The 21269-nt window shown below is 38.7% G+C and overlaps 3 protein-coding genes and 1 long non-coding RNA gene across 9 annotated transcripts in view; 2 read left to right on the top strand and 2 right to left on the bottom strand.

Moving 5' to 3' along the window:
- The first annotated feature begins 531 nt into the window (after positions 1–531).
- Positions 532–10438, top strand: LOC101243037 (regulator of G-protein signaling egl-10-like). Of its 2 annotated transcripts, XM_026835598.1 has the most exons (16): positions 532–646; positions 1008–1084; positions 1467–1532; positions 2079–2283; positions 2861–2982; positions 3399–3450; positions 3856–3917; positions 4320–4396; positions 6661–6845; positions 7195–7261; positions 7629–7736; positions 8111–8314; positions 8818–9036; positions 9349–9372; positions 9576–9638; positions 10028–10438. In XM_026835598.1, the coding sequence occupies exons 1-16, from the start codon at positions 562–564 to the stop codon at positions 10038–10040; spliced, it is 1629 nt and encodes a 542-aa protein (XP_026691399.1). In that variant the 5' UTR covers positions 532–561; the 3' UTR covers positions 10041–10438. The 2 variants fall into 2 exon arrangements, with proteins under 2 accessions (XP_026691399.1, XP_009859520.3); XM_009861218.3 differs by lacking the exons at positions 532–646; positions 1008–1084; positions 1467–1532 and adding an exon at positions 1744–1783.
- On the bottom strand, positions 2004–7696 carry LOC113474455. 4 transcript variants are annotated; one of them, XR_003396110.1, is made up of 5 exons: positions 7610–7696; positions 4309–4383; positions 3799–3899; positions 2851–2992; positions 2004–2261 (listed from the first exon to the last, which is right to left on the bottom strand). It is a non-coding gene; the product is annotated as an uncharacterized LOC113474455 (long non-coding RNA). The 4 variants fall into 4 exon arrangements; XR_003396108.1 differs by having other exon boundaries at positions 7497–7634; XR_003396109.1 differs by having other exon boundaries at positions 2856–2992; positions 7497–7634.
- Positions 10439–11524: 1086 nt separating the features above from the next.
- LOC100101819 (transmembrane protein Vc16) lies at positions 11525–15228 on the top strand. 2 transcript variants are annotated; one of them, XM_009860874.3, is made up of 8 exons: positions 11525–11631; positions 11917–12176; positions 12398–12559; positions 12952–13177; positions 13433–13613; positions 13927–14163; positions 14610–14859; positions 15002–15217. In XM_009860874.3, exons 1-8 carry the CDS (start codon positions 11609–11611, stop codon positions 15049–15051), a joined length of 1389 nt encoding a protein of 462 aa, XP_009859176.1. In that variant the 5' UTR covers positions 11525–11608; the 3' UTR covers positions 15052–15217.
- A 773-nt stretch (positions 15229–16001) lies between these two features.
- LOC100181729 (regulator of nonsense transcripts 1) overlaps positions 16002–21269 on the bottom strand; it is a gene marked incomplete in the record, with an annotated part of 20198 nt that continues 14930 nt past the window's right edge. Inside the window, 6 exon segments of the mRNA XM_009861097.3 lie at positions 16002–16660; positions 17896–18016; positions 18739–18836; positions 19526–19642; positions 20023–20193; positions 20815–20902. Of these exon segments, the coding sequence (XP_009859399.1) occupies positions 17900–18016; positions 18739–18836; positions 19526–19642; positions 20023–20193; positions 20815–20902 (591 nt within the window).

Genomic DNA, 21269 nt, shown 5'->3' with positions numbered 1-21269 from the left:
CTGCTACTTCAATGTTATGCCATGCGGAATATTAACACTCTATACTCAAAACACACGAATGGATGACATAGATTAAAATGCGGACAATTGCCTATGGTTTGTAAACAGACAAAACGTAATACGAATTCTAGATTGTCCACGCGAATGTTCGCAGCGAAAGGAACAATTGAAACGTTTGTTTCGACAAATATCGTTATTGTTTTTAAAAATTATATTATGTTAATTGTTAAAAATACGAATAGGAAATATGGGATGCGCATATATATAGTAGGGTGGGGAAAGATGGGACACCTTTTCATTATGATTTCTCATCCCAGTAAACAAAGAACATTCAAAGAATTATAAAACTGTATCTTCACGACTCCCATAAACCGTTGGTAATTGTTTAAAAAAACGACCAGGATATTTGGATATTGTGTGCTAAAGGTGTCCCGCCTTCCCCCACCCTACTATATTATGTGCTAGCGGTGCCCATCTTACCCCACAGTACTATAAACTTATTAAACGAATTTCAATTTTATTTTGAAGGTTAAATAATTAGTAGGTTACTGTGACGTCACGATGACGTCAGCTCGACGTGGCTCGCAATGGGCCATAACAACTTGGAAGCGAGCGTTTGAAGGAGCGCTGATAACTCCAGCATTTGGTACGCATCATACACTTACTCATTTAAGTATGGGAGGAACACTTGTGTAGCAACGAATGTCGTTGCTCCGCCATGCGAGAATGAATAAAAGTTACATACATGGTAACTCATAAGCGGGTACGAGGTGTATGAAACAGAATACCCACGTCATAACGACTGCCGTTGCCCCGGCATGCGAGGATAAATAAATTACATACATGGTAACTTGTAAGCTCGCACGAGGTGTATGAAACAGAACACCCGTGTTATAATACTGTTGTTGCCCCGCCATGCGAGGATAATGCATTCATTTATTCAATCGTATACCCACAAATTCGTTGGATATTTCACTTTATAATTCATACAACGTTATATTGAATAGACAAAGACGGAGAGATGATAGTAGGCAGTGGAAAAGCTAACGAAGTTACACTCAACGTTGAAACGCTGGAGCATAATGTAAGAGTTGACTTTTTTTATAAAACCGAGATCAATATATTGGTGTAGTTCAGTATATGTACATAACTAAGTTACTTTATTGTCAAATTACATAACTGTTAGTCGCTGTGGCACGAGTGGACCTTTATACCGGAGGTTGTGGCATTGAGACTGCTATAACATTGTGGGTGTATTTGTACTAAGGAAAGACACTTAACGGCTTTTGCTCCAACTCAGTGGTTAAAATCAAAAACAAAGTTACATACTTGGTAACTTGTAAGCGGGCATGAGGTGTATGATACAGAACACCCGTGTTTAACGACTACCATTTTCCGGCCATGCGAAGATAAACAAGTTACATTTACTCCTCAATAATGATCCTGATATCAATACATTCTAATAGGAAGGCGATTGCGTAGCTGATGGACAAGACTTGAAGTTCCCACCTCGTCAGTACGTTTATACGAAGGTAAAGCTGCATATAGAATATCAAAGTTATGCGGACTCGTAAAGCTGACATAAGGTGTATAAAACAGGGCACCCGCCATGCAAGGATACATAAATAAGTTACACACGCGGTAACTCCTAAGCGGGCACGAGGTGTATGGAACAGAACACCCGTGTTATAACGACTGCCATTGCCCCGCCATGCGAGGATAAACAAATTACATACATGTTAACTCGTAAGCGGGCATGAAGTGTATGGAACAAGGCACTCAGGTTATAACGACTTTCGTTCATTTTTGCTGATTCTAAGTTTGGCCAAGCCAGAGTTCCCCAATTACCAGGGCAACTTTTTCTGCCTAAAACCTAGAACTCCCAACTAATTTGCATACCGACTGTCTTTCCTGCAATGGTTCTTAACTTCTACACACTTGTAGACTCATCACTTCTTCTATACTGTAGAATTCAAAACTCAAAAAGTAGAATTTCACTGTAGAATTCAAAACTCAAAAATTATATTGTGGAATTTCACTGTAGACTTCCAAATTCAATTAAGCCAAAACTTTCCCAGATTTCTGCACTTATATTGCTCATGCAATGGGAGAAAGAGAGCATCAGAACCACAATGCAAATGCCTTCAACCATCAGCGAAGAAGCCAGCAAATCTGCATGTACTTCTAAACTGGAGTGTCACAAATACGGGGTACCTGACGCATTTACGTCAGCAGCTTTAGTAGAATGGTTGATGAAGAATCTGGAAATAACATCAAAGTCCGGTAATATATGAATACATTAGGTTAAATGAACCATTGTGCCCAAAGCAACACTTCTACCAAAAATGCTTAACGTATTTGTTAGCAGCTATAACATATACACCCACAATGGTAGCAATGTCTGCCAAAATGACATGGTTATACAATTGTGCTTTGCCTATATCGTCTATTATGATCATACGTTAAAATAATCAACCACAAAGTTACATACACGGTAACTTGCAAACGGGCACGAGATGTATGAAACAGAACACCCGTGTTATAACGACTGTCGTTGCCCTGTCATGCCAGGATAAACAAGTTACATTCATTGATTACGCCTCATTTTTAAAATTTTCGAAACTTTATCTTTGTTAAATTAAGTCCTGCAGAAAATCAACTACTTATTTACAAATGTAGTTAACTAAGTTGTTCATACCTTACCACAGAGGCATTTCACTTGGCTACAATGGTAGCAGCGACAAGCTTTGACCCATTACCTCTGGGTTAAAGGCAGGCGCGCTAACCAACTGTGCTCAGTGTCTGGACTTATAACATTTTAGTTAAATAAGTTTTGTTTTCCATTCATACCTTACCACAGAGGCATCCCACTTGGCCACATTACTATGCAAGCTTGGGTACATCTACCCATGCAGGTTTGGTTGGGATATCTCTAACATTACAGTGGGGGATCAGGACGAATCGGTTCTTTACAGATTCCAGGTGATTATGACTTAAAATAAAACAAGTAGCAAGTGTTATAATGGAATACACTATTTTACATAAAAGTTAATTTTTAAAAACAAAAAAGATAATAACCACAAAGTTACATACGTAGTAACTTGTAAGGGGCACGAGGTGTATGAAACAGAACACATTCATACAAAATTTTGAAGTGAAAATAAGTGGTGATAATAGGTTGGTGGAACAGTTAACTCAGTGCCTATATTGTATTACTTAAAATTGAAGATAAAATGGCCCACAAATTTACATACGTGGTAACTTGTAAGCGGGCACAAGGTGTATGAAACAGAACACCCGTGTTATAATGAATGTCACTGTAGCCTAGTATTATAAGCTAGCAATCGCCTTGTAAGGTTGAAAAGGAAACCTTTTGCATACCTTGCATATTTTATTAGAGTCCTTTTTATTGGCCAACAGAGACATTATCACCTACAGAAACTGATCACGGTAGGGTTAATATACAAGATGTGCATGTCAGTGTATGTTATATTTTTCTATGGGTGAGGTCCTACAATGAGGCATGGCATGGGACCTGGGATTTAGGGCAGAGTTGGCCCATTACCCCAACACTGTATATGCACATTCTATTTTATATGGGTGAGATCCTACAGTGAGGCATGCCATGGGACCTGGGGTTTAGGCCAGAGTTGGCCCATTACCCCAACATTGTATATGGACATTCTATTTTATATGGGTGAGGTCCTACAGTGAGGTCGTCATGGGGCCTGTTTCAAAAGACTTAACACCAATAACTCCAACCCATATTAGTTTGCAACACTTAACCATTACACGTACTTCAAAATGTAGATCAGTTTGCACAGGAATAGTTTTGACTTGTTGTTTTGCTTCCAGCTTGCCATTTACTATCACGAGAACAACACAGCCAGGAAAATCCACTGGAAGAATATGAATCAGTAAGTTATAAATCTATTAAACACCAACATAGTGACATGCATGGTTACTTATAAGCACGCATGAGGTGTATGAAACATAACAATGTTTTATAGCTAATTTTAAACTACATCTTCATTAAATAAGTGTAACCCTGAATTATCGCGGGCTGTCAAACAGTAGTTATAGTGAGCATCCATAACTCGAAGCTATTCAAGGCTTGCCGCTTTTTTATAATAAAGTAGAATAGGGGAATATGGGACACCTTTACATTCTATTTTCTCGTTCCATTTGTTAGTAAACAAAGATCATTCAAAATATTGTTTAAAACTAATTGTTTAAAACACGATTCGGATGTTTGGATAGTATGTTCTAAAGGTGGAATTTTACGAAGTATTTGTATAACAGACTTACATTTTATGCAGAAATACCTTGGAAAACTTGAGAAAAACATGACTAGTCGATGGAGTTTTGTCAAGAGTTCAACAGCTATTAAAGAAAAGTAAATTAGAATCTTAAATCTCAATAATTTAAATGTTGATTCTATAATGTTGGCACGAGGTGTATGAAACAGAACACCCTATCCCACCCCACTAGATGTTGAAGCTTGTCACTTCCCCGAAGGCGGCAAGGGTTTTATTGGTAATGGATGGGAGATGTTCCCTTGAGAGAGTTACCTTATCTTATTTTATACGGCTGAGGTCCTACAGTGAGGCATGCCATGGGACCTGGGATTTAGGCCAGAGTTGTCCATTACCCCAACATTGTATATGCAACTTCTATTCTGTATGGGTGAGGTCCTACAGTGAGGCACACCATGGGACCTGGGATTTAGGGCAGAGTTGACCCATTACCCCAACATTGTATATGTACATTCTATTCTATATGGGTGAAGTCCTACAGCAAGGCATGCCATGGGGCCTGAGATTTAGACCAAAGTGGACCATTACTCCAACATTGTATATGCACATTCTATTCTATATGGGTGAAGTCCTACAGCGAGGCATGCCATGGGGCCTGAGATTTAGACCAAAGTGGGACCCATTACTCCAACATTGTATATGCACATTCTATTCTATATGGGTGAAGTCCTACAGCAAGGCATGCCATGGGGCCTGAGATTTAGACCAAAGTGGGACCAATACTTTAACATTGTATATGCACATTCTATTCTATATGGGTGAAGTCCTACAGCGAGGCATGCCATGGGGCCTGAGATTTAGGCCAAAGTGGGACCAATACTTCAACATTGTATATGTACATTCTATTCTATATGGGTGAAGTCCTACAGCAAGGCATGCCATGGGACCTGGGATTTAGACCAGAGTTGGACCAATACCCCAACATTGTATATGTACATTCTATTCTATATGGGTGAAGTCCTACAGCAAGGCAAGCCATGGGGCCTGAGATTTAGACCAAAGTGGGACCCATTACTCCAACATTGTATATGCACATTCTATTCTGTATGGGTGAAGTCCTACAGTGAGGCATGCCATGGGGCCTGAGATTTAGACCAAAGTGGGACCAATACTTTAACATTGTATATGCACATTCTATTCTATATGGGTGAAGTCCTACAGCAAGGCATGCCATGGGGCCTGAGATTTAGACCAAAGTGGGACCAATACTTTAACATTGTATATGTACATTCTATTCTATATGGGTGAAGTCCTACAGCAAGGCATGCCATGGGGCCTGAGATTTAGACCAAAGTGGGACCAATACTTTAACATTGTATATGCACATTCTATTCTATATGGGTGAAGTCCTACAGCGAGGCATGCCATGGGGCCTGAGATTTAGACCAAAGTGGGACCAATACTTTAACATTGTATATGCACATTCTATTCTATATGGGTGAAGTCCTACAGCAAGGCATGCCATGGGGCCTGAGATTTAGACCAAAGTGGGACCAATACTTTAACATTGTATATGCACATTCTATTCTATATGGGTGAAGTCCTACAGCAAGGCATGCCATGGGGCCTGAGATTTAGACCAAAGTGGGACCAATACTTTAACATTGTATATGCACATTCTATTCTATATGGGTGAAGTCCTACAGCAAGGCATGCCATGGGGCCTGAGATTTAGACCAAAGTGGGACCAATACTTTAACATTGTATATGCACATTCTATTCTATATGGGTGAAGTCCTACAGCAAGGCATGCCATGGGGCCTGAGATTTAGGCCAAAGTGGGACCAATACTTTAACATTGTATATGCACATTCTATTCTATATGGGTGAAGTCCTACAGCAAGGCATGCCATGGGACCTGGGATTTAGGCCAGAGTTGGCCCATTACCCCAACATTGTATATGTACATTCTATTCTATATGGGTGAAGTCCTACAGCAAGGCAAGCCATGGGGCCTGAGATTTAGACCAAAGTGGGACCAATACTTTAACATTGTATATGCACATTCTATTCTATATGGGTGAAGTCCTACAGCAAGGCATGCCATGGGGCCTGAGATTTAGACCAAAGTGGGACCAATACTTTAACATTGTATATGCACATTCTATTCTATATGGGTGAAGTCCTACAGCAAGGCATGCCATGGGGCCTGAGATTTAGACCAAAGTGGGACCAATACTTTAACATTGTATATGCACATTCTATTCTATATGGGTGAAGTCCTACAGCAAGGCAAGCCATGGGGCCTGAGATTTAGACCAGGATTTGCTATTACTCCAACTCAAATATCAATTTATTTTTAGTTAGCATAATTCTAAAGTTATTTTATCAATGTTTTGTCCAGTTTACTACAGCAGTGCTGTGCAGTGGACCAAGCAATTAAAAGATGGCAAGAGTTTGCGTTTTGGAGAGTTAACCGACCGCAAATGTATCAGAAACAAGTTGGAAACATAAAAGCAAACACATGGGCGACTGCTATTAGAGGAATGAATAGAAAATTTACTTCTTATCCAAGAGCAAATGATAAAAGTGAGTTTTAATGAATGAATGTAAATTATTACTTTTTGCTAGATAGTGTTTGGTATACGCATAAATGTATAGTATTAATAAATGTAACATATTTTCATTGCCTGGCGGAACAACAACAGTCGTTATAATGTAAGCGATCTGTTTTATACACCTCGTGCCCGCTTTATCACGTATGTTACCACATATGTATTTATCCACTCATGTAGGGGCAATGGCAGCCGTTATAACAAGTGTGTTTTGTTTCATACACCTCGTACCTGCTTACAAGTTACCACCTATGTAACTTTGTAGGACTATTTTAATGTATGACTAAGAATTTGGACAACTCAAAAGGGCCATTTATTTTCAGGTAAAAAAGAGAAGAAAAAAAATCCAGGAAAATCTCCGTCCAAAGTTTTAGCTACAAGTTGTTCAAGGTAAATAGAACTATAGCTTTGTTAATCAAGTTTAAGTACAATATCTAGGTTTTGGGGTAATGGGCAACTCTGGTTAAATCCCAAGTCCAATGGCGTGTCTTACTATAGGACCTCACCCATATAGAATAAAATGTGCATATACAATGTTGGGGTGATGGACCAACTCTGGCTTGAATCCTACTGTGCCACACGGTAGGATTTCCTATAGAGCTTAATGTCACGAAACTTTAATTACCTTCATTGATTTAGTGCTTTCAACTCCTAACTTCAGGATAAAATGCTTTTATCTTCACAAATTTATAATTTTTGATATATTGTCTATGGATATAATTGATATAATGTCATTACTTTCCACTCCTCACTTCAGGATCCTCACTGTTTGCACCGAGTGGGTGAGCATTGACCCCTTATTCCAGGATGAGATGTATTACAACCCATGGAGAGCTGATACATTAAGAGACTCCTGGCCACAACCGTAAGAACAAACTAACAATTATCTAACATCTGTAAACAAAAACAAACAAGTTATTACACATTACATAAAGCATTGTGGAGTTAAACAGTAAAAAATAAAACTTATTAGTACAAAAAAAATACCAGAATGGCTATAATTTATTTGTTTTACGCATGTTCTTAACAAATATGTTCAGTGTAAACTAAAGAATTAATTCTCGCATGGAAGGGCAACAACAGTCATTATAACACAGGTGTTCTGTTTCGTACATCTCGTGCCCGCTTACAAGTTACTATGTATAAAATGAATAAATTAACTGATATACCCTGATAATGAGGCAACTACAGTTGTTAAAACACAGGTGTTCTGTATTTTATACTTTTCCTTTCATTCAGAGGACCAGGCCCTTATAAACTGGAGGCCAAAAGTTGGGCCTTGAGTTTTGAAATGCTCATACAAAGTGATCTTGGCCAACAGTATTTTGAAGAGCATTTGAAAAAGGAGTTCAGCGACGAAAACTTGAATTTTTATTGCGAGGTCATGTACTTGAAGTGTTCCAAAGAAAAGGAAGTCGATCAACTCATCAAGGCTATATTTAAGTAAGAGTGAATGAATGGGACTACGGTATAACATGGGTGTTCTGTTTCATACACCTCGTGCCCGCTTATGAGTTACCACCTATGTGACTTATTTGGGAAATGACAGTCGTTATAACACAAGTGTTTTGTTTCATGCACTAATAAAAATTGTGTACAAAATTGTTAACTATAAAATTGGGTTCCAAACTTTTATTTTATAAACATATAACCATTTTCTGCATAAAGACACGACCCCCCCATTGAACGGGTTGTGTCTTTATGCCCACTTTTGTTTCTATTAGAAGTTTAACTTAATTAAAATAAATGGCTTGTGTGTCCGTTAGGTGTAGCGACCATGTCTTTTTCTTCCAACCAAATGTAAATATGTTTTTAACTATAAACATGTTTTAACAACTGTTGTTTTGTCGCTATATCCTGTCTTTTCGCTTAAAATATTTCTAAATCTTCGCTACCGCAATTGAAGAGACAAATAAAAGTTATTATTAATATTCTTCTTTTCACAGCGATTACATATCTCCAAATGGAAGTACTCCAGTGAACATCGACACTCAGGTTGTTAAGCACGTAAAGCAGGAGCTAAAACAAGCCAAGTCTCGGTATATTTTTGATGCCGCGCTCGATCATATATACACACTAATGAGAAAAGATTCGTACAAAAGATTTCTAACGTCAAATATTTACAAAGACGCGGTAGCAAACGCAAAGCATCCATGTAAACCAAGGTAAATATATTGAAAACAAAATAGTCAAATTTTGTGAGGTAAATTTAGCTTATTTTGCTTTGAAAATGTATCTCTGCAAAAAAATATAATCCACTCTAGTGGTTCCTAACCAAACTGCGAAAATTTTCTGCTGGTCCCCACAGCATATTACTTTTTTCTAAAACAAACCAAATAACACATTAAACGTATTGCCAACTACTACTTGTTAAAAAGAGAAAATTTTGTTTTACAACAAGTTTGTTTATCAAAAAGTATTTATTATATTGCTAACATTAAATACTTTAATTCTAACCATAATGATTGTTTTTACAGAAAAGAAAAAGGAGGTTTGCCAAAGTAAGTGGAGTGTTTTATCTTGTTTATACTGATGTTAAATGAATGAAAGTAACTAGTTTATACTCGCATGGCAGAGCAACAATAGTCGTATAACACAGTTGTGCTGTTTCTTACATCTTGGGCTAGAAGCAAGCGTGCTAACCACTGGGTCACGACCAAACATAATGTTTACATTTAAATTAAATGCACAAATGTTTTTTTAGAATTTGGAGACTTTCCCAGTTTTTGCCGAAGAAGAAACCCGAAGAATTGGGAGATCCAGAGAGGTAGTTAATATTTGACAAACAATTAAGTAATTAATAATGCAATGCAGTGGTTTTCAAACTGATTTCTTTGCAAAGTATTTAAAAAAGTTTGCTGGAAAAGCCACCCATCAGTAATACAGGGAATTATGGATGAAGTTAAACAAAGTTGTTTATTAAACAACAAATAAAACGTGATTTATTATGTAATATGATGGTAAGCACTCAGCACTGCAAGTGGCAGGGTGTAAAGACTGGTAAGGTCCAAGCAGTAGTCGCCCGGGTGTTGGGGTAATGAGCTGATCCTGGCCTAAATCCTAGTACCCATGCTGCGGGACCTTACCCACATAGAATAGAGCGTTGCCATACCCACAGTTTGGGAACCACTAATATAACATATATTCTATTTGCAGAGGAAACTGTTAAACCTAAGTTCCATCAAAGCGTTTTGGGACAATCACTTTTTCGAGCCATTCTCCAATTTTTATGCTTTCTATGGCGCTGCATGATGTCATCAATGATATCATTGATGATGTCACCATCAGAATGAAGTGAGAAACAAAGGGGAGATACAACCTTGTTAATATTGCTTTACGATCATAGACACCAAACCTAGGGTGGCAGAGTGGGCACGCTTACCCTGAATTTTTTCACACAATCTTTTTTGGCATTAATCAGTAAAATACAACCAATAAGTAGTGTTTTTATAGGATTGTGTCTAACTATCCCTGCCTCCCCTGCAATTTAGGTTTGGGGTCTATCTTCACAATGTAGATATTTTTATTTTGTTACCTGATAAGTGTTTTGTCGTGCAAATAAACAAAATTATTATTTCTAAACCATGATTGCAGATATATATAGTACTCATGAGAAAACAGTATGAAATAATGTCCCATCTTCCCCCACCCTACTTTATATTGCTAACCACTATACACAAACCAAACTACGAACATACTTATCTGTGACGTCACAGAGGATTCATCACTAGCACCTTAATATTGTTAACCGCTGCCATGGCGAAGTGGTTAGCGTGCCTGCCTGTAACCCAGAGGTAATGGGTTCAAGGCTGGTCTCTGCCATCATTGTAGGCGAATCAACCCAGTGGTCACTAACGGGTTGTCCAAATTATCAGCCATACATAAAAAAAAGAAAAAATCTCCCAAAAAATAATCTCCCACAAAGTAACATACTTGGTAACTTGTAAGTGGGCACGAGGTGTATGAAACAGAACAATAGTGTTATAACGACTGACGTTTTCCAGCCACGCAAAGATAAAGTAAGTTACGTTCATTTATAAAATTTTACCTAAGTTACCAAAACCATAAGTTATCGGCGTAGCAACCGCGCTTATCTCTGTCCTTTCGTTTAAAATACGTTTTGTTTAAATATTCAAATCTTTGCTACTGTAATCGAAGCGACAAATAAAGGTGGGCCAACTTCTAACACGCAATACATTATCGGTAATCCCCTACAGGGAAAGTACCTCATAAAGTGCACATGCAAAATAAAATTTGTCTCAAATACGTGTTCATAATTACGCGACTCGTTTTATAAATTCGCACGTTTTAAACCAAGTAAACCAGCAACATATAAATCATAAACGTCTTAAGCTGATAATTTTTCTCGCGGGCTAAAAACAGAAACTTTTAAAGCTTTAAAATCAACAAATGTGTCAGTTATATGCGTGAAGTTATGCTATACTACCTTATACTGCATAGGTTTGCAAATTTCAAATTTCAACAAAAATTACGAGTTAGTTATAAAAACTACACAATCGCAATTCGCCTCCTTCAAAATATAAAACAGGTTCCCACATACATCCTGAACCGGTGTGGAAATAACTGCCCAATCAAAATATTTTGCCTGGAATGCGGCGTTTTTCGTTTATTATAATTAGCCCTCTGCCTTATATAAAGCAACGCTGCAACAACGTGGTATTATTGTCCTTTGTTACGTGTTAAGTTCTCGAAGCGCTTCGTTTTTGCTGAGTTAAAATGTTCGTTCTCGTTTTGTTAAGGTAAGTCCAGGATTTGTCGCATAATGTGTTTATTTACGTCGTTGAAGATGTGTGGTTAATGTAAAAGGTAGAGCGAAAAATACTTTGTGAAAGTGGAGGTTTTCGTTATTATAGATCCGTTACAGCTGTAAATATGGTACATGCTCCTATGTTATGTGAAACGATAATGGTAGCGACCTTATGTAGGTTATACAAGGACACGTGCGAAGTGTTCAAAGTTGGGCGAATAACCGTTGAAAGTGCGTGCGGAAGGTTCTTTATGTATAAAATGCATTTATTTTCCAGTTTCCTGCTTTCGAGCTTCAACTCGGCGAATGCTGCTTGCGTGAACAATTTCCAATGTCCGTTGAACGCTGAATGCAGGCAGGGCACTTGCGTTGCAGTTGGTGGCGTTACTACTACATTGATCCCACCAGAACAAAACCGAGGGGCATGCACGCCCAACCCTTGCCAGAATGATTGCAGATGTGTGCCATCGTGCAAACACGCGTCGGGTTTCTATTGCACGAGTCCTTCCGGCTTTCTCGGGAAGACTTGCACCATACGTAAGTATAAATGGAGCGGAATTTAAACACAAGTGTTCCTGGGTTAGGGCCCACGCACCACAATGGTAGCAGCGCTGGGCTTTGTCCTAAAACGATCGCTGTAACCACTGCGCCACGTCACCAGACTAAAAACTGTAGTGTGTTTGCCGCTGTATGTTTAGACTTCCTATACATATGAAAAACTGGCGTCCGTTGGTTTTACTAATCTTTTTCCTTCCCAGCCGCCCCGTCGTTATCCTGCAGTGAAAACACGATCACTATTTCTGTATCTGCGCAGTTAGTTCGCGAATATTCCATGTCTACAACCGGTAGCTACATTTACATGGGTCAAGGTCCTACTTCTTTACTGCAAGGTGGCACCGCAATGTCTAGTGCGTGTGCAGGTAAGTTGTGGTGGAGCTTCGCTTGCGCTGTATGGTTTAAAGTCTCCATGCTTTCTAATTTCTTGGTTTGAAGTTCCACGGCATTACTACTTTAATGGATATTTAGAAACTAAATTCTGGGAAGCTTCACTTTCGCTGTATGGTTGAAAGCCTCCATGTGCATTTCCCGTTTTCTTGGTTGGCGTTCCACGGCTTTACTAAATAGACACTAACCAAATTTCTCAATTTGTTACTTTTTTCTCAATTGCGAAAACATTAACTTGTTATTTGTAATTTGTTACTTTTACAGCAGATACCATAGTTTTTCTTAATTGCGAGGGCATTAAAACTTGTTCGGTAATTTCATTAACGACTGTATTTTAACCGGTTTAATTTCCCTTTTTGTTTTCCAGTATCCTCCCCTGTGAACGGCTACTATACGATTTCTATTCCGCTCCCGTTCACTGGGTGTGGTACCAGAGTCAGCGGGCCCACCACCGGAACTGTTAACACGAATAGCTTCACCAACGAAATCTGGTTGAACACGAACGGTGTTTTATTCGACGTCCCAATCCCCATCTTTCGATGGACTTGTTCCTACACCGAGAACTACTCCATCGTTACAAGACTGCAACCAACGTATGTATATTTTAACACGCTTTCTATTATTGGTCGTTTTGGTAAAATTGATAAAAATTTAAAAAAAACAAGACTTCGTTTGCATAGGTAAACTTTCCAATATAGATGGCGGTTTAACGTTTTTTTTTTACATCTTGGTTGGTAGTGAACCAATATTTACGGAATTGACAGTTCTGTCTTATCTTTACCTCACTAGTGTTTTATAGCTGCTACCAGAACTCCAATATTTAACTGAAAATCCTACTATATCTACAGAGTTGAACCACTACGCATCGTCAAAGGCGACACCGTAATGCGACAAGCGGTGGCCGAACTTTGCAAAGTTCAATCTGCGTGCCCTGGTGCGTGTCCACCATTGTTCAGTGTGAAGGAAGGAGCTGCTTACACGGTGTCGGAGATGATTCATCTCACTATATCGTTACAAACCCCGACGATGGTAAGTGGTAGGTCGGGTTGGGGCAAACTGGGTCGGGTTGGGGCAAACTGGGTCGAGTTGGGGCAAGATGGGTCGGGTTGGGGCAAACCTGCCACTGTCATTCGTTTTGATTAATGTTGCCAAGATTTTGGGTTTACTATTATGTAAGATAGTACCAAGTTACAAATCCTCAAATAGTTTGTAATCAAAAAAACATTGCAGCAACGTTTATCCTAATCATGTTTTTACAAAGCGAATAAATATGACTGGCTTAAATAACTCGGTACTTTTTTTATAATCTTTCACTAACACTTTCGTATTCTCTTTTTTACAGACCGGCCAAGCTTTATACTTGTACAGCCTGACCCTTTCTTGCTCAAGCACCCCAGGTTCCTCTGATGCGGTTTCGTTGGTCACCGCGGGTTGTAGCAGCAACATATTGTCCACTACATTCGGTCGCAACGGTCAAAGCGGGACAGTGTGCGTATCATTCAGAGTTCCCAGGATGATGGGTTGTAACATGATGTACATTCACGGGTCGATGAAGTCTGCAGTTCCTAGCACACTTTCGGTAAGTCTGGTAGTTTTCACACTTCTTTATATAGTAGGGTGGGGAAAGATGGGACACCTTTAGCACATAATATCCAAATATCCTGATCGTGTTTTTAACAATGGTCTTAGGAGTCGTGAGAATCTAATTTTATAAATCGGTTAAAATGAGATGAAAAAATAGAGGCAGAAGGTGTCCCATCTTCCCCCACCCTACTGTATTTGTATTTTGAAGACTTGCTTCTCCAAAGCAATAATAGCAAGCCAAGCACGAAGGGCCTTCAGTATAAGAGCCTCCACATTTTAAAATGTCCTTGCAAACTCGATTGGTTTAGGGCGGGGGAGTTCGAATTTATCGTTTCATTTGGTGGTAAACAACAAGTAAAACCTATGATTGCTTTGAACTTAATTTCTATATCCAGCTTGAGATACATTTGTCCTTTAACAAATTTTTACAAATCCCCGTAGGCTTGTCCAGGTGCAGACGGTGTTATCCTGCGCTCGGCTTCCTCGGTACCCGATACCGATGACGTCAATAACACTGACGTCAGAAAGCGACGATCAGCTGTTACTACAACCACAAACGATGACGACAACACGACTGCTATAGTGAGTGTTGGGCCCATCTTTATATTCCCGGGTTCGCCAGGTACCCCGCAGTCCGAGCTTTTCCCTGGAGCGGCAGTGTTGCCGGAATCTGACGACTCCTTACCGGAAGGTATGTCTTTTAAACTAAAGCATTCGCTGTACTGTTAACTGTAAAACCAAAAAAAACAATTTGTCCTTGGCCATTTTCTGGAAGTCGTTACCGGTTAAAAGCCAGTCTTAATCTTAACGTCTTTCTTTCTTTCTTTCTGCAGGTGTCCCGACGTCTCCACTCGCCAAACAGTCGGTTAAAAGCCAGTCTTAATCTTAACGTCTTTCTTTCTTTCTTTCTGCAGGTGTCCCGACGTCTCCACTCGCCAAACAGTCGATGATTATCGTCACGACAATCGTCGTCGTCGCAACTTTATTGTTAATCTGCATTGTGTTGTATGTTTACGTCACACGAGCTCGTAACGTTCATAAATAAATAATTTATTAATTTCATACTTGTCATTTGTGGAAGTTGAAAAGGGAAACTCTTAATTGCTTGGGTTAAACATTCAAAAACTTGTGCTTCTGGAAAATCTTGTAAAATAGTTGGCAATTAAAAGTAGATATGGAAGTCGTTTCGGATAACTGTCGCTGATACTATAATAAATACATTCTGACGTGCTTCTTAGGGTTTTATCCCAGCATATCCCTTCACAAGTTCGACTGAATATTTCTCTTAGGTCTTGCTGAAGTTGTGCATCAATTTAAAAGCAACCTGAAGTTGCCTCCCCAAGCTCTAAACATTGTCGGGCGTCCTATATATTCCCACAAGTTCGTGACAACTACATTTTAACCCCTCTGGGAAAAGAGGTCATCATGCTGAAGTTGCATCTCACCGAATTTAAAATGTAGTTCGCAACTACCTAAATTGTCAGCAATGCATGGATTAGATAACTTGTAAGCAGAAAAGGCTGTCGTTGCCCCTTCCAGTGTAAACAGGTTACATTCACTGCATAATTTCAAACGTATGGTCATTATTATGTCATTATTTAGTAGGGTGGGGAAGATGGGACACCTTTTCCTTCTATTTCTTTTTAGTAGTTACGAAAGATCATTCAAAGAATTTTAAAACCGTATCCTCACGACTCCCATAGACCGTTATTAATTGTTTAAAACCCGATCAGGATATTTGGATATCATGTGCTAAAGGTGTCCCATCCTCCCCACCCTACTACTATATAAATATTATTCTGTCATTATACATTCGTGTTGTTAAAGCCAAGGTCAAACGTGGTGATCAAATTTTATTACATTTTCTAACGCAAGCAGAATTAGATGATAAACTTCCCTAAAAAGTTGTTTGTATTTACAGCCAGTTAAATGAACGATCGTTTAAAAACGTAAATACGATTTTACCATTTCCCATTATATCCAATGAAAGCAATGTAGATATACAAGAAATAAAAACCAAACTCGAAAGGTAAAGGACACCACGTTTTTGAAACCAAATTCTCCCAGTGCTACACAGCAGTAAATTACTTCTCTTTTGCCCAAAACAAAACAGTGTTTCGCAACCAAAGGCAATAAAGCCAGCTTGAATGGGAATTAATTAACTAAAAAGCAAGTGTGCAACACTGCAATACAAAGTACTTTGTATTTCTCTGATTTTAAAACGAATTATTTCGATATAAAAACGTTATTTTTACTCCAAACATTCAGTCTGACTTAAGCCTTGTAGATATATAGAAAACTTTAAAAATTAACGTTTTTATACCAGATTTTTGGCGGCAAACTTATTAATTATATCCCATAGCATGTAGTCCACTTTATGTAGAGCACTGAGAAGATGTGTTTCGATTTTCTTCGAGGAACTTCCTCCTATCCTCCTCTGCTGCATCTTGCACACTGCTTAAAGATCGTCGTGACTCCGTGCGCTCATCCTGCTGGTAATTGCTTGCGTCGTTAATATTTGTTACTTACATTACGATAGCATACTACACATCATAGACTTTTAAACCGTTGTTTATTGTTTAAAACAGGATCAGGATATTTGGATATTATGTTCTAAAGGTGTCCCATCTTCCCCTACAGTACTATATAATTTTTTTTTCATTGCTTCAGGGGAATCTGCTGGTAATGGCTTGCAACGTTAATATTGGTCTTGTATATTACGATAGACATACTACACATCACACAATTTATAATTAGATGTTAAATTACTTAATGAGTGTACATACTGTCGGTAATGGCTTGTATGGTTCATATTATTATAACATTTAAACTGTATGCCTGGTAATTGGTAAGCATTAGGGGAATTTCATATGATTTATAGGGAACTTTAAATAGCTTTTTTTTATAGGTTTAAGCTTGAATCATTAAAATTGTAACACATATCATGGCTTGCTGGTGTAGCGATCACGCAAATCTTAAACAATTATTTTCTCTCTCTATATGTATGTATGTAGAAGGATACCTTTTAGCACATATTATATATTTACTACCAAATAAATGGATGTTAAAACAGAATATAAGCATAAACCAACTTACCCAACCTACTATAACTGCGCTGCACTGAATATTTCCAGCTAAATAACTACCTTACTAACTGTGACCTGTCTAACCAACTCCAGGGCCTGTTTCATCAAAAAAATACACACACACCTATATGCTCAACTTTTCTTGTTTAGTAAAATAAAGTCAGGATCTGGTGTTACGAAAATGTAGGAACCAAAAGGCAAGCCCAACCACTAATATATTTTAAAGTAACTAACTGACAGTGAGCTCATCCAAACAACTTTATTCTGCCTTGCCTCAAATAGCTATCAAATCCTTTTTCTTCTTATTTTCAATAAATAACCTTCAATGTTCCAATTAGGATATAAATAAACACTACACACAGGGTCACAGGGGGTGGGGGACCAGGATTTTATAAGGGGAGGGGGCCAACTCTATTTTAAACATAAAACCAATGCGCTACAATGGAGCGTGGCTATTCATGGCTTATTTTATTACAAAAAGGGAGTTCCAGGTTTAGGCAACCGAAGTTAAAGCCATCAAAGGAATTTTCTGTAGAGTTGGAATTGTTTCTGTAAATTTTTCACAAAAAGGGGTTCCAGGTCCCCCATATCTCCCCCTGAATACGCCTGTGTTTACACACACACTATAACATTGTACCTACTTGTCTAATACTGAGAGAAATTGAGACCTTGACCGGTGTAAGCTCGCTCTCCTTGGTAAGTCGAGTCCTGAGACAAAGCTGCGTCAACTTGGGATCGGAACTCCTCAGCCATGTAGCTGTCCTGTGAGGGATTGATTGGAACTTGCAGATTATACAGTGAACAATGGTATGTGTGTTGTAGATTATACAGTGAACAATGGTATGTGTGTTGTAGATTATACAGTGAACAATGGTATGTGTGTTGTAGATTATACAGTGAACAATGGTATGTGTGTTGTAGATTATACAGTGAACAATGGTATGTGTGTTGTAGATTATACAGTGAACAATGGTATGTGTGTTGTAGATTATACAGTGAACAATGGTATGTGTGTTGTAGATTATACAGTGAACAATGGTATGTGTGTTGTAGATTATACAGTGAACAATGGTATGTGTGTTGTAGATTAAACAGTGAACAATGGTATGTGTGTTGTAGATTATACAGTGAACAATGGTATGTGTGTTGTAGATTATACAGTGAACAATGGTATGTGTGTTGTAGATTATACAGTGAACAATGGTACATAGCTGTTGGGTATGGAATTAACTTAAATTAAGTATATGTACTGTTAGGGGGGGTGTGTGTACTATGGCTTATTTGGGGATAAGTGTAGTTGTAGCTTATACAGTAGATAAATGAATGTATGCAACTTATTTATCCTTGCATGATTGGAAAACGACAGTCGTTATAGCACCGGTGTTCTGTTTCATACACCTAATGCGCGCTTACAAGTTACCACATATGTAACTTTGTGCTGAGTTAATGTAACTTACTTCACACACTTATATTCAGATACTAACCTGTGATAGTTCAGCTTGAGAGAGACCAAGTTGGCTCATCCCCTGGCTAATGGGTTGGCTCATGGAGAGACCTGTTCCATATCCTTGTGTGAGGGCACCTTTGGGATAAAGTATATGGTTAAGTTGATATGGTTTGTAACTTCTATAATAGTGTTGTGTGGTAGCATATAGATTCATCTAGCATTAAAGTCACTTATTTTAACAGAAGTCCTATGTTATGGCATTCTATTGTATATGGGTGAGGTCCTGCAGTGAGGCATGCCATTGGACCTGGGATTTAGGCCAGAGTTGACCCTATACTCCAACATTGTATATGCACATTCTATTCTATATGGGTGAGGTCCTACAGTTAGGCAAGCCATAGGACCTGGGATTTAGACCAGAGTTGGCCCATTACCCCAACATTGTATATGTACATTCTATTCTATATGGGTGAGGTCCTACAGTGAAGCATGCCATAGGACCTGAGATTTAGACCAGAGTTGGCCCATTACCCCAACATTGTATATGCACATTCTATTCTATATGGGTGAGGTCCTACAGTTAGGCAAGCCATAGGACCTGGGGTTTAGGCCAGAGTTGGTCCATTCCCCCAACATTGTATTTGTACATTCTATTCTATATGGGTGAGGTCCTACAGTAATGCACGCCATGAGACCTGGAATTTAGACCAGAGTTGGTACATTATCCCAACATTGTATATGCACATTCTATTCCAGATATCAATCAAGAGTTTTCCCATTATCATACATTACAAGCCTTATGTTAAAACAAGCATTATATTTACCCTGTGAGAAGTTCTGTGTCATATCCTGGGATTGAGTTGCGGGGTTGGATCCAGCTTGTGGGTGCCGATTGGTGCGACTTAAACGTGGGGCGCGCCCACCCTTGGCTACTGGACGACCTGGGGGATAAGTGGGTTATTTTGGGTAACTTCTAGGTAAAAAGGATGAACCTAACCAGAGCAACACACTCAGTAATATCTAACGTGTGTATACATATATTCAAAGGCGTTTGGAACTTGGGTTTAAGCCAAAGTTGGTACATTAGGCCAAACATCTACTTCTCTATGTGGGTGAGGTTTCGCAGCGTGGCACGCCATGGGTCCTCGGATTTAGGCCAGGATTGGCTCATTACCCCACCCAAATATTCACAGTCACCTATCAGTAACTTGTATATACATATATTCACATGTGTTTGGAATTGAGATTTAAGTAAAAGTTGCCTCATTATCTACAAACGTAACACATATGTTGCAGAATACCATACAGTTATAATATCAACCTTGTGCCTGTCCATTATGGAAGTAATTTGGTGGTATAGTGGGGTTCATGTACATGTTAACAGGTACAGGTAGGCTTGCTACTGCTTGTTGCGCTTGTATGCTCGTTGTTTGGTTGATCATCCCCATCTGGTCGTGTGTACGAAAGTATTGGTGGCGTGGCGGGACAGCACCTGCGGTATTGATATCGTGATCAGTTATATTGTATATTGCTAAAGGTGACGCCTTTATGTTTAAATAATAAACTTTCAAAATAACAAACCCTAGTAAGCAGTGCACCAAGTGTATTGATATCGTGATCAGTAAAATAAAAAATAGTTTAATACTTGTTATTAATTAGCAACAAAAATAAGGATCTAGACCTGATCTAATGCTCATGAAGTTGGATGATTCTTGTATTAGCGGCTCAACTGGTTTAAAAAACGTAGTATATTTCCAAGGTTTCGTCTGCCATACGGCAAGACTTGAACGTTGGAAATACACTATGTTTTATACCAGATGAGCCACTAATATATTATTTATATTATGCCTGGTAGCAGAAGTAACAGAATAAATGATCCTTGTAACCAAATTATAATGTTTGTTGGTATGGGTAAGATATGATGGCTTTATGGCAGTGGTTCTTAAACTTTTTTGTTGCGAAACATATGTAAAGTATGGGTAAGGTTTTTGAGCATTACGTTTAAACATTTAACCTTTAAAACTTTATTCTCGGCTAACCTAATTAAAGAGACGAGCAAAATTTATCACAAAATTAAACTTCTGTAATAATAAACGCTAAAAATATTACTTACCATTATAAGTGGACGCTCTATCATAAGCACCACCTGGTATAAGTGCTTCCCTTGCATCCCACATAGCATTGCTCATGTACCTTCCACCCTGTTGTTTATGTGGGTTAACTAATGAAAGTAACCGATATATCCTTGTGTGATGGGGCAATGACAGTCGTTATAACACAGGTGTTCTGTTTCATAAACCTTGTGCTCGCTTACAAAGTTACCACGTATGTAACTTATTTATCCTCGCATGGCAGGACATCGACAGTCGTTATAACACGGGTGTTGTGTTTCATAAACCTCGTGCCCGCTTATAAAGTTACCACGTATGTAACTTGCTAGTTCTTGCATGGTGGGTCAACAACAGTCGTTATAACACGGGGGTTCTGTTTCATACACCTCGTGTCAGCTTACAGGTTACCACGTATGTAACTTTGTGATTGGTTGGGGGCGTATTGGTATAATGAATG

Source organism: Ciona intestinalis, chromosome 8 (genome assembly GCF_000224145.3).
Source record: "Ciona intestinalis chromosome 8, KH, whole genome shotgun sequence".
NCBI lineage: Eukaryota > Metazoa > Chordata > Ascidiacea > Phlebobranchia > Cionidae > Ciona > Ciona intestinalis.
The sequence above is the reverse complement of the archived record's forward strand: the minus strand, read 5'-3'. Positions and strand labels throughout refer to the sequence as shown.